This window comes from Nematostella vectensis, chromosome 8 (assembly GCF_932526225.1).
Source record: "Nematostella vectensis chromosome 8, jaNemVect1.1, whole genome shotgun sequence".
Classification (NCBI taxonomy): Eukaryota; Metazoa; Cnidaria; class Anthozoa; order Actiniaria; family Edwardsiidae; genus Nematostella; species Nematostella vectensis.
Window position 1 is genome coordinate 15,231,829 of NC_064041.1, and position 13,539 is coordinate 15,245,367.

Consider the following 13,539-nt stretch of genomic DNA (forward strand, 5'->3'; position numbering starts at 1 on the left):
TGTGGTTGTTTCTTTTTATTTTATTCTGTTTTCCATAAATGTTATACACATATTTTCGAGTTAGTGACATGTTTTGCCTCCAACAAAAATACAGAAATGGTGCTTTTAGCTGTAAAGCTGTCATCCCACATCCTGCACAGGTGCATCAAAAAGAACTTGACTTCAGGAACGTCAATGCTTGGACCCCTTTTCTCCATAACCACTACTATAACCACTACTATAACCACTTCCCATCCAAGCAAGCGAGTGAAGGTTAGAAACTATGTCAGCCAGGGAGTGTAATGGAAAAAAAAGCACAGTGTTGTAAATACAAGTAGGGCATTGGCATGATCTAGTCTCTCCTCAGAGGGAACGCCTCCTCACTGACTCCCTCACTACTGACGACATTTATAATAACGGCATCTCCTGTGTATATATCCCTCTCAGCTGCTGAGGTGAAGACGTCCTTTACTAGCGCAACAGCCTTGTCTCTGGTCAGAGGGGTATGTGGGACTCCTTCTTGGTTCTTGAATCCAATCTGCAGGAAGGGAAACTCGATAAATCATTTATCATACTAGATATATAAAAATCATAGTCATTATTATTATTACAGTAGGTCAAGTACAGAGTGAATTAAGTTAGGTAATTGTCCACACTAAACTTGTGGAGAAATGAATAGCAAAGTGGCACCCTCCTTTAGACTTATCAATAAATTGACTCAATTTTAATGTCTGGCACCAGTTAAATATAAAATCTACAACAAACCTGGTTGTCTAGTAAAGGCTGCAACAAAGCAGATGCTGATCCGCCAGCGCGATACACCTCACGTTCGTAGGATCCCACAGGGTCAAAGCTAAACACGCACCCTTTGCCTGAGAGAAAGAAACACATTGCAATCTGATCCACCTCATTGAGTGATATCATATTTGTGGATCTCTCCTTTATCAAATCCTGGACTTCAAACTTTAAATGTTAGTGTACCAAGAGGAGTACCCAAAGGTTTTCCCTCCTAATTCTTTTATACTTGTGAACAGTATTCCACTTCATCAAATCCTGCACTTCAAACTTTAAATGCTATTGTTTTATATGAGCTTTTAGCTGTGAACTACATGGGCACATAAAATCCTGGGTAAAATGTTGGGGTGAGTTGGTATAAGGGGTGAGGTGGTATGAGGGGTGAGGTGGTATGAGGGGTGAGATGGTATGAGGGGTGTGGTGGTATGCGGGGTTAGGTGGTATGAGGGGTGTGGTGCTATAAGGGGTGAGGTGGAATGAGGGGTGAGGTGGTATGAGGAGTGAGGTGCTATGAAGGGTGAGGTGCTATAAGGGTTGTTGAGCTTTTAGGGGTGTGATGCTATGACGGGTGTGGTGGTATGAGGGGTGTGGTGGTATGAGGGGTGTGGTGGTATGAGAGGTGTGGTGCTATGAGGGGTGTGGTTCAATAAGGGGTGAGGTTGTATGAAGGGTGAGGTGGTATGAGGGGTGAGGTGGTATGAGGGGTGAGGCGGTGTGAGGGGTGAGGCGGTATGAGGGGTGTGGTGCAATGAGGGGTAAGGTGGTATGAGGAGTGTGGTGGTATGAGGGGTGTAGTGCTATAAGGGGTGTGGTGCTATGAGGGGTGTGGTGCTATGAGGGGTGAGGTGCTATGAGGGGTGTGGTGCAATGAGGGGTAAGGTGGTATGAGGGGTGTAGTGCTATGAGGGGTGAGGTGCTATGAGGGGTGTGGTGCTATGAGAGGTGTGGTGCTATAAGGGGTGAGGTGCTATGAGGGGTGTGGTGCTATGAGGGGTGTGGTGTTATGAGGGCTGTGTTTGCCTACCCTCAGAGTCCAAGCCAGCCAGAATGTTATAAGTGTAGTAGGGAAAGAATCGTCTGTAGTACAGCATTGTTGACAGCATCTGAGCAATAGCAGTGCAACTAGAAAGAAAAAAAACATGAATTAGGCTGAGGGAGGGATGTGGTAGCTTCCTACAAATAATCTGGCAATAATGGAGTAAAAATATCATAGGTTTATACCTGGAAGATTCATGTAAGATTTAGATGTTTTTTGTGCTTCCTTGAGTGCCTTTGCATGCGTATTTTTTGTATGTTTTGCTCTCGCTGAACAATGTGTTGTAAAAACATAATCCTGTGGGGGTTGTGTCAAGTGATAAACTATACATACCTCATTGCTTTGCCATGATCATGCTCATACATCTACAAACAAGAGTAAAAAAAGAGTAAAACACAGATGGTAAAAATAGTAATCAATGAGCTTGGAATTATTTTTAATAATTACCAGACCAGTTTGCAACTGGAAATTTTGTACAAATCGCCTGTTGCAAGTTCTAGTAATTACAAGACTGGTGGCACCATATTACCTGTAATCTTGCTGAGATGTGTTTTGTCAGTGTGAGACAGTCACCATGGAAACCTGAGCATCCTAACACTGTTGAGCCTGTCCTGAAAACATAAAAATCAAGATGTTCAAAGACACTGTACCCTAGGTACATAAATATCAAGATGTTCAAAGACACTGAATCGTACCCTAGGTACATAAATATCAAGACGTTCAAAGACACTGAATCGTACCCTAGGTACATGCCTTGAAAAAATAATACATAAAATCCTAGGTTTCCAAAGATGGTTTCCATGATACTGTAAAACACAGGTTACAACACATTGATTCCCAAGCCAGATTTTCAATGGAGCGAGAATACAAAATGATGGAGAAAGTAAAAATGTTGTTTGGGTGAAAATCATGCTTAGGAGCTGTCCAACACAATGTTTTGGAACGAAAATGAGAATGCCACTTGCGCTATGTAAATTTGTCACAGAATGAGATCTTCTGGTTTGTTGGTTTCTTCTGTTCGTGTCTCAACTTACGTTGTTGATTTTCACACATAAATGAAGTAGATGAAGTCAGAAAAGGAAGAATAGCATCTCCGTTGTGCTAACGTTTACATTGGAAGTACGCAACTTACGTCCCTGTTACCTTATGTAGCAAAAACAGGCCTTGACAGCGTGATTATTTTGCTCTGCGATCTGCATTACTAAAAAGCAGAACCAGCAGAACCAGCATATTTTTAATGCAGGGGTGAAAGAGGGTATAGGGGTAGGGATGTTATACAAGGATTACAATTTATTTTCGAAATAATCAATCGAAAATTATTTTTTGTTTGTTTCTCTGTTTCACTCATTCTGTTGTGACTTGCTGAAACAACATCACTAAGCACAAATGTGCTATGTTATTTCACGCACATTTGACACTCTGTCATATGTAATTTGTAAAAAAATTCCTTTGAAAGTTCCAGATAAGTATAAAAAAAACATACTGTAAAACTGCGCTCGCAATTTTAGTGTACAAAAAGCGTGTTTTTTTTGCCAAATGTGTCCTTCTCGTGTACCTTTGCAGACGAAAAAATAACAAAGTATTTTAACCCTTTTTTTTTCATATTATACTATGAACGTATTACTCAATTTAACAATTTCTGCATGTGTGTAAACTTGCGGTCGTCCTGGACTCATCACGCTATGTGGCGTTTGATGGGGCTAACATTAGCGTGACGAGTCCAGACGGCCAGGAGGCTTCGGCGCTGGTGCAGTTGTGTATTTGGAACTGTAACTGTTATTGTATTTGCTTGCTAGACACCGCATGAACGCTAAAAGATAAATTGTAAAGAACAGGACTTTTTCAAGTTAAACAATTAACGTAGTAGTCATTTGCTCTTGTGTTGACTTATTCAATATTTCCTTATCGGGTTTAAAAATACAGTTTTTTTGAAAATAAATTGTAATCCTTGTATAACATATATATCCCTCTTCGCACCTGCACTCAAAATAAGCTGGTTCAACTGGTTCCGCCGGTTCTGCTTTTTAGTGATGCCGCTCTGCGAAGGTAGATATATACTTACAATTTATAGACCTTTGGGCTGTCTCTAGTGTGGATCTGAAACCCTTGACTCAATCTTGTATCAGATGCAATAACGGCAAAGTCTTCACCAGAGATGGCTAAAACCGTGCTTTAAAAGTCAAAGAAAAAAGTTAGACATGGTAGTTAAAAAGTGGCATGAGTAAAATAATTCTTTATTTCTAGGCTACAAGAAGTTAGATATTTTCTTATGAATACAGGTATATGTAAAACAAAGCAAACGCCTTTTTCAATGTTTAGATGTCGTAAAAAAATAAATAAGGTGTGTTATGATACTTTTTCAGAAACTTTAATGGGAAAAAACTTCGCTGAGTCATTTTCGCCATGCGGGAAAAATGAGAGGGGTAAAACTTTAAATCGACAAGACTTACCCTCCATTGAATGCATAGGGACTAAAATAAGTCTGTTTGGGATTTCCTCCGTAGTACGATTCACTACCGACCTGCATTTTGGTGAGAGAGTAAAACCTTTGACAAGAAGAGAAGAAAAACTCAAAAGATTTCCAAAATGGCCGCTGGCTATCCCAGAATGCCTTGCGTATTCACACAAGCAGCCGCTTGCTTGATACTAAAGTCGCGTGCTTGGGGAATTAAAAAAAGAGGAATAAAAGATATGTTTAATTATCTGCTAACTGAAAATGTGATATTTCAATTTAAAGTTGAGGTATCTATGGCTTCAGGTAATTTGAGCTCGTTTTGGTAAAAAAAAAAACTGAAAAAAATGAATGGAAATAATTAGTAGCTCACATTGAGACCGCTTTCTGATTGCGGGCGCATCTGCGTATCCGAATGTCAGCCGGCAAATATGGTAAAGTTTGCTCTACAGTTTGTGGTAAAAGTTGAAGAATTATCCTTTCTAATTTTATCATTTTTGTTTATATTGAAGCTGTTCTACTCGTTTTTCAAGTCGTTGGTCGGGAAGGAGGTTATAGTTGAGCTTAAAAATGATCTCAGGTAGGACACTAAGAACACGACAAAAGATGGAAGACTATGGTGGTTTTGTTCTTTGGTAGTTTTGGTTTTTGAATTATCTACCCAAATCTACATGGATATGTTTGAGTGCTGCAGATTCCTAGTTATTTGTGTAACTTATATTTGTATTTACTACGATACAACATTTCAACACTACAGCAAGCCATAGCCAAGGTAGGGAGGGGGGGGGGGGGGGTTAGGGGGGGGGAGCATCAAAGGAAGAAGAAGCCCAAGGAATTAGACTGTGTTCAGAACTGTTGTAGATAGAATGCATCATTTGATTGGCGGCATGCTATTGTTGATGGAATGCATAATTTGATTGGCAGCATATTGCTGTAGATGGAATGCATCATTTGATTGACAACATGCAGCTTTAAATGGAATGCATCATTTGATTGACAACATGCAGCTTTAAATGAAATGCATCATTTGATTGATAGCATTCTGCTGTAGATGTTGGCAAAATGCCTAAACAACAATTAGACAGCAACAGCATTTGTTTTTAGCATTTCGTTATAAAAGTGTGCTGCTTTTTCCTTGCAGTGTCCATGGAACATTGGACTCAGTTGACCAGGTGAGTATGTTTGATATTTTGATGCAAAAAATACTGTGAAGTGTGGGAAGAATTTGATGTCAGTCTTTCAATCGCTACTTTTATAGGTCAACCATCAAAACTGTGAACAGCGGTAATACAGAGTGTGGTTTAAAAAAAATATTGTTGATTACTGTATGTAGATTTATTAAAAAAAAAGAATTTTAAGAAGAAAACTATTAATAATCCATAAAAGGTTTATTTCACTTTCTGTCTCTCCAGTTCCTAAATCTCAAGCTGACAGACATAGACGTAACAGATCCAGACAAATACCCACATATGGTAAGGGAAACATTTAAACTGCAACAGCAAGCAACATCTTACAGTTTTGGCAAAAACTTTACTGGTGAATTGTTAAAGTGGGGCAGACTTCCTTTTTGTCTATATTTTCCTTGTAGTTGCCTCTTGCCACATTCTGATTCTAAAGCCAGACTGGTTGCCTGTAGTGTCTTGCGAATTCTTCTAATTCATTCACTGCACAAAATTGTGCCATATGAAGCACACATTTCCATTGGCTCATTCAGACAAACAACTGAAAAGAGAGACACTTTCAATAAATATCATTAATAGTTATGAGTATTAAACTATCAAATAGACTTAAGTTGTATTTTCAAATTGGTAAATGGGTAGTTTATTGTCATTCTCAAGGCAATTACCCCTATCCATTAGACACAAGGGTCTGCTCAAATGAAAAAAAAACTGTTCAATGGCAAGCATTGAGCCATTGACACCTTCAACAAAATTGTTGATTAATTGCTATAACAAACTAAAAGTAATACTGTATAACTAACAAAGAAAAGATAAATAGATGTATTTCATTTGATTTCAGCTCTCGGTAAAAAACTGCTTTATAAGAGGGTCGGTAGTCAGATATGTCCAGCTTCCATCAGAAGAGGTGGACACACAACTGTTACAAGATGCAACAAGAAAGGAGGCGATGCAGAATAAGACCTGAGACTCCCCATGTATAGATGCATTTTATATTTCCTTGTAGGTCCACTATTATCCAGCAGAGAATGTATTAGTGCTCTCCCATGCAAAATCTATCCTTGCCTTTGTATATCCATATTTATTGATGTTTGCCTGTAATATTTTAGAATCACTGCTGTGTAAAAATATTTGTCTCTTTCTGTAGTAAATATTGTCTTTTTTCCAACAATGGAATTAAAACACTTTACCTCTTGGGGGGTTTGACTGTCAGGGATTACAGGGTGAAGGGGGATACATGGATGGGTACTTCATAATCATTTTTTAAATGACTTTTTTGTTAATTGTGAAAAAAACAACTTGAAAACTGTGATTGTTGTAATTACCATGGATCATGATCTCTGGGTAAAGATTGTCTCCTGTCAAGCCTAGTGTAAATTACAGAGAGCGCATTGCAAAACAAGGCACTTTTCAGCCAAATTAGAGGAGATTTTGTGGTTTATTATCGGAATTTAGCCTAACAAACTCTGTTCCTACTGTCCTAAGCCTATCACAGCCTGAATGAGTGGAACCTCCATTGACTCACCAACTCTCTGTTCAATGGATTGAAGCGTTAGTGTTGAGAGCTGTGGTACAGTTGGGGTCTGAGTCGCATTGGCCCTCCACCCTATCTGAGAATGAGCAATTCATTGTATACCCTCCACCCTATCTGAGAATGAGCAATTCATTGTATATCCTCCACCCTATCTGAGAATAAGCAATTCATTGTATATCCTCCACCCTATCTGAAAATGAGCAATTAATTGTATACCCTCCACCCTATCTGAGAATGAGCAATTCATTGTATACCCTCCACCCTATCTGAGAATGAGCAATTCATTGTATATCCTCCACCCTATCTGAGAATAAGCAATTCATTGTATATCCTCCACCCTATCTGAAAATGAGCAATTCATTGTATACCCTCCACCCTATCTGAGAATGAGCAATTCATTGTATATCCTCCACCCTATCTGAGAATGAGCAATTCATTGTATATCCTCCACCCTATCTGAGAATAAGCAATTCATTGTATATCCCCCACCCTATCTGAGAATGAGCAATTCATTGTATATCCTCCACCCTATCTAAGAATAAGCAATTCATTTTATATCCTCCACCCTATCTGAGAATAAGCAATTCATTGTATATCCTCCACCCTATCTGAGAATGAGCAATTCATTGTATATCCTCCACCCTATCTGAGAATGAGCAATTCATTGTATATCTTCCACCCTATCTGATAATGAGCAATTCATTGTATATCCTCCACCCTATCTGAGAATGAGCAATTCATTGTATATCCTCCACCCTATCTGAGAATGAGCAATTCATTGTATATCCTCCACCCTATCTGAGAATGAGCAATTCATTTTATATCCTCCACCCTATCTAAGAATAAGCAATTCATTTTATATCCTCCACCCTATCTAAGAATAAGCAATTCATTTTATATCCTCCACCCTATCTGAGAATGAGCAATTCATTGTATGTCCTCCACCCTATCTAAGAATAAGCAATTCATTTTATATCCTCCACCCTATCTGAGAATGAGCAATTCATTGTATATCTTCCACCCTATCTGAGAATGAGCAATTCATTGTATATCCTCCACCCTATCTGAGAATGAGCAATTCATTTTATATCCTCCACCCTATCTGAGAATGAGCAATTCATTGTATATCCTCCACCCTATCTGAGAATGAGCAATTCATTGTATATCCTCCACCCTATCTGAGAATGAGCAATTCATTGTATATCATTCACAGAAACACTGGAATCCTATGACCATATGTATCTGTATCAGTTGGTGAAATACTATGTCAGGTCTGTCACATGATGAGCCCATACATTTCACAATGGCAAATAAAACTGTTTGGAGTTTTTTGAAGACCAAATACAATTTCCTTTGAGGTGAATGCCCGCCAAACTCCGACCCCAAAGTGTGCTTATTTTTCACTGAGTATAACAGGGTTTGGAACTGTCACACAGCATTTAAAAACTGCCAACAGGAGGAAAATAAGTTTTAAGAGTGGTTTTCAAAAACCTGTGAAATACTTTTAGTTTATTTTAGTACTAATACACTGTAATTTCTTTGTTCTGGCTTGACTATTACCAGGATTTTAGAAACCACTCTATAAGCAACTGCTTATTGTACTGAAGTCTACAGATTAAGTACACACTCACAAAATGAGAATTCCTTTCCCATGTGGTGAATTTCATTGCTAACTATGTTGCCACGGTGGCGAATGCTCGTTTCATATACTTGTGAATTTTCAATCACGATCTTTCACCTCGAAATCTTATTTCTAATACATCAACATAATGTACTGATGAAAATCGCAAATTGGAAAAACACCAAAGAATAAACTCTCTCTCGTTTTGCCCCCTTTCCTAGTTCTGGGTATAGCATACATGAAGAGGATAATTTTTTACAATCTCCAGCTACTATTGGTAACCATATTGTTACTATGTTTCGCAGGAACTTAAATTCGCTAAAAAGGATCAGCATATTTTGGGAAAACAAAACGGAAAGAGTATTGAATTTTGGGCTATTAAAGTTTTAAGGTATAGGATTTCGTGGGGCTTTAATGTCGAGAAATTAAAGAGACCAATAAGGTATTTTTAATAAATTGGTCGCTACAGCTTCTCGGTTGTGGATAATTCCCCATAAGTGTGGCTAATTCATTTAGGTTAATATTAGCCAAAGTGGCTCGTCCCTTAGGATCCTAGCGCATACGGAGACACAAATTTTATTCATGAGGGGATTTCGCATAGAAGATATATTTATTAATAACATTTACAAGCATTACAGAGAAACATTACATACATCAATACGTGACTTGACAACATTATCACATCAATTCTGTGTGTTTTTGGCTTAGTCTTCAATTAGACAGAAGAAAAACCATTTCATTGTCTGTTACTTTTTCCCCTTGCTCTCCATAGGTTTCCCTTTATCTTTTCCACGTAGCTTGATGCCTATAATAAAAGATGGGTATCCACTATAAATACATTTTTATAACAAACAAAAGCTGTCGTATATATATATTATATGTATATTTTTTTTTTTCGGTAAAGGTAGAAGTAGCATGTATAAATGGAGGTCAGTGGTAAATACAGGCCAAAATAAACACAGAAATGGCTTTGGCCATCACACCAGATAGTAACAAAAAATTAAATCTTTCAAATGAAAATATGCCCTTTCTGACATAGAACTTTCTGACTGATTTGAAAGGACTGAATATGTTGTTGTTATTTTTCCACCAAAATCCAGAGTGAGTGTGAGTGTACCACCCAAAAAGTAAAGTGTTTTCTTAGTAAGAAGTTTTCTAAGTTTTCTATTTTTAGTTAATTTGTCCAATAAAAGCGCCTTATATTATCAAACCAGAGTCCCATTCCTTTATTTTTGGGCTAAAACTGTTTTTCCCAACAAACTTCATTTGTGCCAAATCCTTTATCCTCTCACCGATAGCTCTTTCAATCTTCCCCAGGACTTGGTTGTTAGGTATCGCCTTGCCTTGTTCATACTCCATTATCACATGTGGTTTTTCATTCACTTTCTACCAAAAACAAAAAACGAGATTCAGGAATCTGATTTTAACTCTTGCACTTTTCTGCTCATGCAAGGCAACCATAAATACTCTCGGGTAAGTTAAATATAGGGAAAACACCCCTAACTTACCAGGTGATCAAAAGAAGGTTGTAATGTTTGTTATAATCTAAACTCAAATGGCCAAGGAAATAATGTTAAAATTGAGTCGTAAAACTAAGAAAGATTGTTCCAACTTGCTTGAAGGTGAGTGCATGTCCTGGTAAACATAATAGCAGTAAGGTGCACTTCCTATATTGTTTTTTATAGGCACATGAGAGATGCCAAAAGTCAGGATACATTGTACACTAAAAACTAAAAATTTGTAATTGAAAAAAGGACAAAATTATAAAAGAAATTGGAAAGGAAAAAAATACTGAGCATATCAAGCCCCTCCAGGAAGATAACAGTCAGCCTTAATCTTGTGAATGTGGTAACAGTTTAGATATACAACATTAGCAGTGTAGAAAAAAAAAAACACTCACTGTTGCAAGTTCCTTTTGTGTTAATTTTTTTTCCACTCTTCCTTGCTGTATAAGCTTGCCGACGTCAAGGGAGACTTTCTCATCTTTATAAAAACATATTGGGTAAATGCATAGTCTGTTCTTAGTCAACTCATTACAACATTTATAATTGCATTAAAATCCAACTTACGATGTAATTCTTCTGTTTCGCGGTCAAGCTTCGCTGTATCTCTGTTTGTAGAATGTTGTTTGTTTCCACCTGCCCCATCTGTCATCAACATCATGAGGATGATTTCGTTAATAATAAAATCATTTTGTTTACAAATCATGATAGAGTGGTTTTCAAAATCCTGTGCAACAAGATGTAATTGTTAAAGTGTAATAGTCAAGCCAGAACAAAAGATAACAAATACATTACAGTGTATTAGTACTAAAGAGACTAAATAGTATTTCACTGTTTCTTGAAAACCACTCTATTGATGATGTTGGTAGCAATGATATGATAATGGTGGGTAAATTTATTCAAAATTATGATGACTTTTGTTTTCAAAATTATGATGAATATGATAACGTTGATGATGACGACATTATTTCATTGATGACCGTAATGATTGTGGTGTAATGATGACGATATTTAAAAAGAATAATGCTGATGTAATTAACAGGCAATGTACAAGTAAACTTAAGTTTAGTTGCAAAAATCACGAAACACTCACATTTTATGGATGTGTCAATACCCTCTCCGTGTCTCTGAGCACTGGCTACTGCCTAAAATCCAACATATCATGAGCGAGATCGCAAATAAAAATTGAACAAAGCAAACCTAAAGTCGATACAAAACAAACGGGTGCACACTAAACCGATACAAAAATAAACGGTTCTTGAATTCTTCCGCTAAAGACAATAAATTCTTGGTATTACCTGTTTTGAACGCATTTCAGCGGCCCTTGGCGCCCTTTTCTTTAAGTATGTTACGGAGTCCCAGTCAGATTCTGCCATTGTTGAGCGAGAAATAGATAAATTTTCACGTAAATTAGCACGTTTGGGCTAGTGAGCTATTTTGAACGATCTGTTAAATTGAGCATGCGCTATAATAACTTCGATTTTGGAAAACCGCGGGCTCAACACACAGGTAGACCATCATTCTCACTTTTATATATTATTTCCTTGAAGAGACATTGGAAATATCTAAAAGCATGCAATAGAAATAAAGATTGATTTCACGATAATCATAATGTTGCATCCCTTTTCTAGTTTGTTTTCCCTTTCTGTGGTGAATAAAAAACAGGACCACCGTTTACCCGGCATGCCTTTCGAAAGGAGAAACAACATGGCAAAATGGCGGACGAGTTGACACTAAAGCGTATATTCGTCTTGTAAGCGTTTTCAGCTTTCTACAATGCCGAAATCCATCCAAGAAAAAGTTTTCCGCTACGTGCGAGAAGGAAGACAAAAACGACTTCGCTCACTTTTAAAAAAGGACAAAGGGAAAGGCATTTTTCTTGACGAGTTTCTTGACAAGAGGAAAAGGACACCATTACATGTAGCCTGTTATCTAGGAGAAGACGCAATAGCTCGGGTTTTATTAAAGAGTGGCGCTTCTTTGTGGGCTTTAGATGAGGATTCAAATACCCCAGTACATCTTGCTTTGATTTATGGTCTGCAAGTATTAGACAGAGGTGTACTGAATAGTCTGATTTTACCATTAATGCGAAATGGAGATATTGTCGATACTGCAAATTGCCATGGAGAAACCCCAACGGGTCTGCTCGCGCGATTAAAACAAGAAATAAACTATAAAGAAGAAGATAGAAGACTTTATGAGGAGGAGGAAGAAAGGAGAAAAGAGGAAAGATCGAAAGATAAGGAAGAAGAGAAAAGATGGAAAGAGAAGTTGTTTGACGAGATGGTGTATGATGATGTTTGCTGTCATCATGAGGCCTTCATCGAGGATGAGCACTCATCAAATAACAGACAAGAGAGCTATGATGAGTGGGCTGAGAGAATCCTCAGAGAAAAGACTGCAAAGTATTTTGCAAACAGAGCTAAAACAGAAGACAAAAACAGGCAGTCAGATTTTCAAGAACGAGAAAAAATAGCCAGAGAAAGAACTAGACAATTAGAACAAGAGCACCAAGAATATATTAGGAAGAATTCTGAAAAGATGTCACAGGCTAGGATTGCTTGTTTGAAAGTTGAATATGAGAGAAAGTGTGAGGCAATTTTTAACCAGAAATCTAATAATAAGCTATGTTTTACTGACATTCCATGGCCATGTGAAGGCACTGCTAGTGAAATGCTAAAGATGCTAACAAAGTTCTTGTACAATGAACAAGACAGAAAGAGAAGACTAAGAGAACAGCAAGTTCGGTGGCATCCCGATCGCTTTCTTCAGAGATGTGGTGAGAGGCTAGATGAGCGGGATAGAGATAAGGTCGTGGAATATGTTGTGGAAATATCTCAGGGAATTAATGCTATGATTGAGAGTGGGAAATAGTGTAATGATGATTCTCTTTTTTAATTAGAGTGAATGCTTAGTATACAGTACTCCACATGTCTTTGAAACCAAAGAAACAGCCACAGGATGGGCATTAAGAGGAAAGCCCTGTGTTATGTAACAGTATCAACATTGCTGTGGAAAACAGCCAGCTCAATTATGAAGGTGTTTGGTGGTGCTATGAAGGGCAGGGGGTATAGGTGTTCAGATTGACGGATCAGGGCATAACAGCACACAGATTGACAGATTCTCAAAACATTTACGGATCACAGATCTATTGAAAATTTAAGGTCAGATTTTGGATTCTGATAATCTGGGGATCTTGCTGATTCTTCACTTTAAAAAATCGCAAAAAATGTTTTTGTCTATCATTTGTTGTTGATTGGGATTAAAGCAAACCTGTGCAGATCGGCAGATTTTCAGGAAAAATCAGCAGATCGATGGATTCAATGACCCATATTCACCCCCCTTATAAAGTGGTTTCTTTAATTTGTGATCTCCCTCACCCAAGAACACGTTTGGCTTTATGCCACAGAACTTCCAATATTTGAAAAGAAAAAAATTCCAA

The 13,539-nt window shown here is 37.8% G+C and overlaps 4 protein-coding genes across 4 annotated transcripts; 2 read left to right on the forward strand and 2 right to left on the reverse strand.

Annotated features, from left to right (window-relative positions):
* LOC5506002 (proteasome subunit beta type-1) lies at positions 1-4,426 on the reverse strand. The gene is made up of 7 exons (XM_001626692.3): positions 4,261-4,426; positions 3,873-3,980; positions 2,340-2,421; positions 2,144-2,175; positions 1,799-1,896; positions 745-851; positions 1-517 (listed from the first exon to the last, which is right to left on the reverse strand). Exons 1-7 carry the CDS (start codon positions 4,335-4,337, stop codon positions 332-334), a joined length of 690 nt encoding a protein of 229 aa, XP_001626742.1. The 5' UTR covers positions 4,338-4,426; the 3' UTR covers positions 1-331.
* Positions 4,427-4,632: 206 nt separating this feature from the next.
* Positions 4,633-6,635, forward strand: LOC5506012 (U6 snRNA-associated Sm-like protein LSm2). The gene is made up of 5 exons (XM_001626713.3): positions 4,633-4,696; positions 4,775-4,842; positions 5,404-5,434; positions 5,675-5,734; positions 6,282-6,635. The coding sequence occupies exons 1-5, from the start codon at positions 4,694-4,696 to the stop codon at positions 6,405-6,407; spliced, it is 288 nt and encodes a 95-aa protein (XP_001626763.1). The 5' UTR covers positions 4,633-4,693; the 3' UTR covers positions 6,408-6,635.
* Positions 6,636-9,186: 2,551 nt separating this feature from the next.
* LOC5506017 (endothelial differentiation-related factor 1) lies at positions 9,187-11,557 on the reverse strand. The gene is made up of 6 exons (XM_001626691.3): positions 11,396-11,557; positions 11,191-11,242; positions 10,665-10,742; positions 10,496-10,578; positions 9,888-9,981; positions 9,187-9,400 (listed from the first exon to the last, which is right to left on the reverse strand). Exons 1-6 carry the CDS (start codon positions 11,471-11,473, stop codon positions 9,342-9,344), a joined length of 444 nt encoding a protein of 147 aa, XP_001626741.1. The 5' UTR covers positions 11,474-11,557; the 3' UTR covers positions 9,187-9,341.
* Positions 11,558-11,773: 216 nt separating this feature from the next.
* On the forward strand, positions 11,774-13,377 carry LOC5506013 (NF-kappa-B inhibitor-like protein 1). Its single transcript, XM_032374391.2, has one exon. The coding sequence runs from the start codon at positions 11,874-11,876 to the stop codon at positions 12,969-12,971; it is 1,098 nt and encodes a 365-aa protein (XP_032230282.1). The 5' UTR covers positions 11,774-11,873; the 3' UTR covers positions 12,972-13,377.
* Positions 13,378-13,539: the final 162 nt, after the last annotated feature.

Bases quoted from the DNA above. Each gene is read 5' to 3' on its own strand.
- LOC5506002 (XM_001626692.3), bottom strand. From the start codon at position 4,337: ATGCAGGTCGGTAGTGAATCGTACTACGGAGGAAATCCCAAACAGACT. The intron at 2,422-3,872 runs GTAAGTATATAT...TTATGTTTTCAG, and splicing joins AGCCCAAAGGTCTATAAATT to GACAGGCTCAACAGTGTTAG. The intron at 518-744 runs GTTTGTTGTAGA...CCCTTCCTGCAG, and splicing joins AGCCTTTACTAGACAACCAG to ATTGGATTCAAGAACCAAGA.
- LOC5506012 (XM_001626713.3), top strand. The intron at 4,843-5,403 runs GTAGGACACTAA...TTTTCCTTGCAG, and splicing joins GAGCTTAAAAATGATCTCAG to TGTCCATGGAACATTGGACT. The intron at 5,435-5,674 runs GTGAGTATGTTT...CTGTCTCTCCAG, and splicing joins CATTGGACTCAGTTGACCAG to TTCCTAAATCTCAAGCTGAC.
- LOC5506017 (XM_001626691.3), bottom strand. From the start codon at position 11,473: ATGGCAGAATCTGACTGGGACTCCGTAACATACTTAAAGAAAAGGGCG. The intron at 11,243-11,395 runs GTAATACCAAGA...GTTGGATTTTAG, and splicing joins CTGAAATGCGTTCAAAACAG to GCAGTAGCCAGTGCTCAGAG. The intron at 9,401-9,887 runs GTGAGAGGATAA...CTTTTATTATAG, and splicing joins GAAGATTGAAAGAGCTATCG to GCATCAAGCTACGTGGAAAA.
- LOC5506013 (XM_032374391.2), top strand. From the start codon at position 11,874: ATGCCGAAATCCATCCAAGAAAAAGTTTTCCGCTACGTGCGAGAAGGA.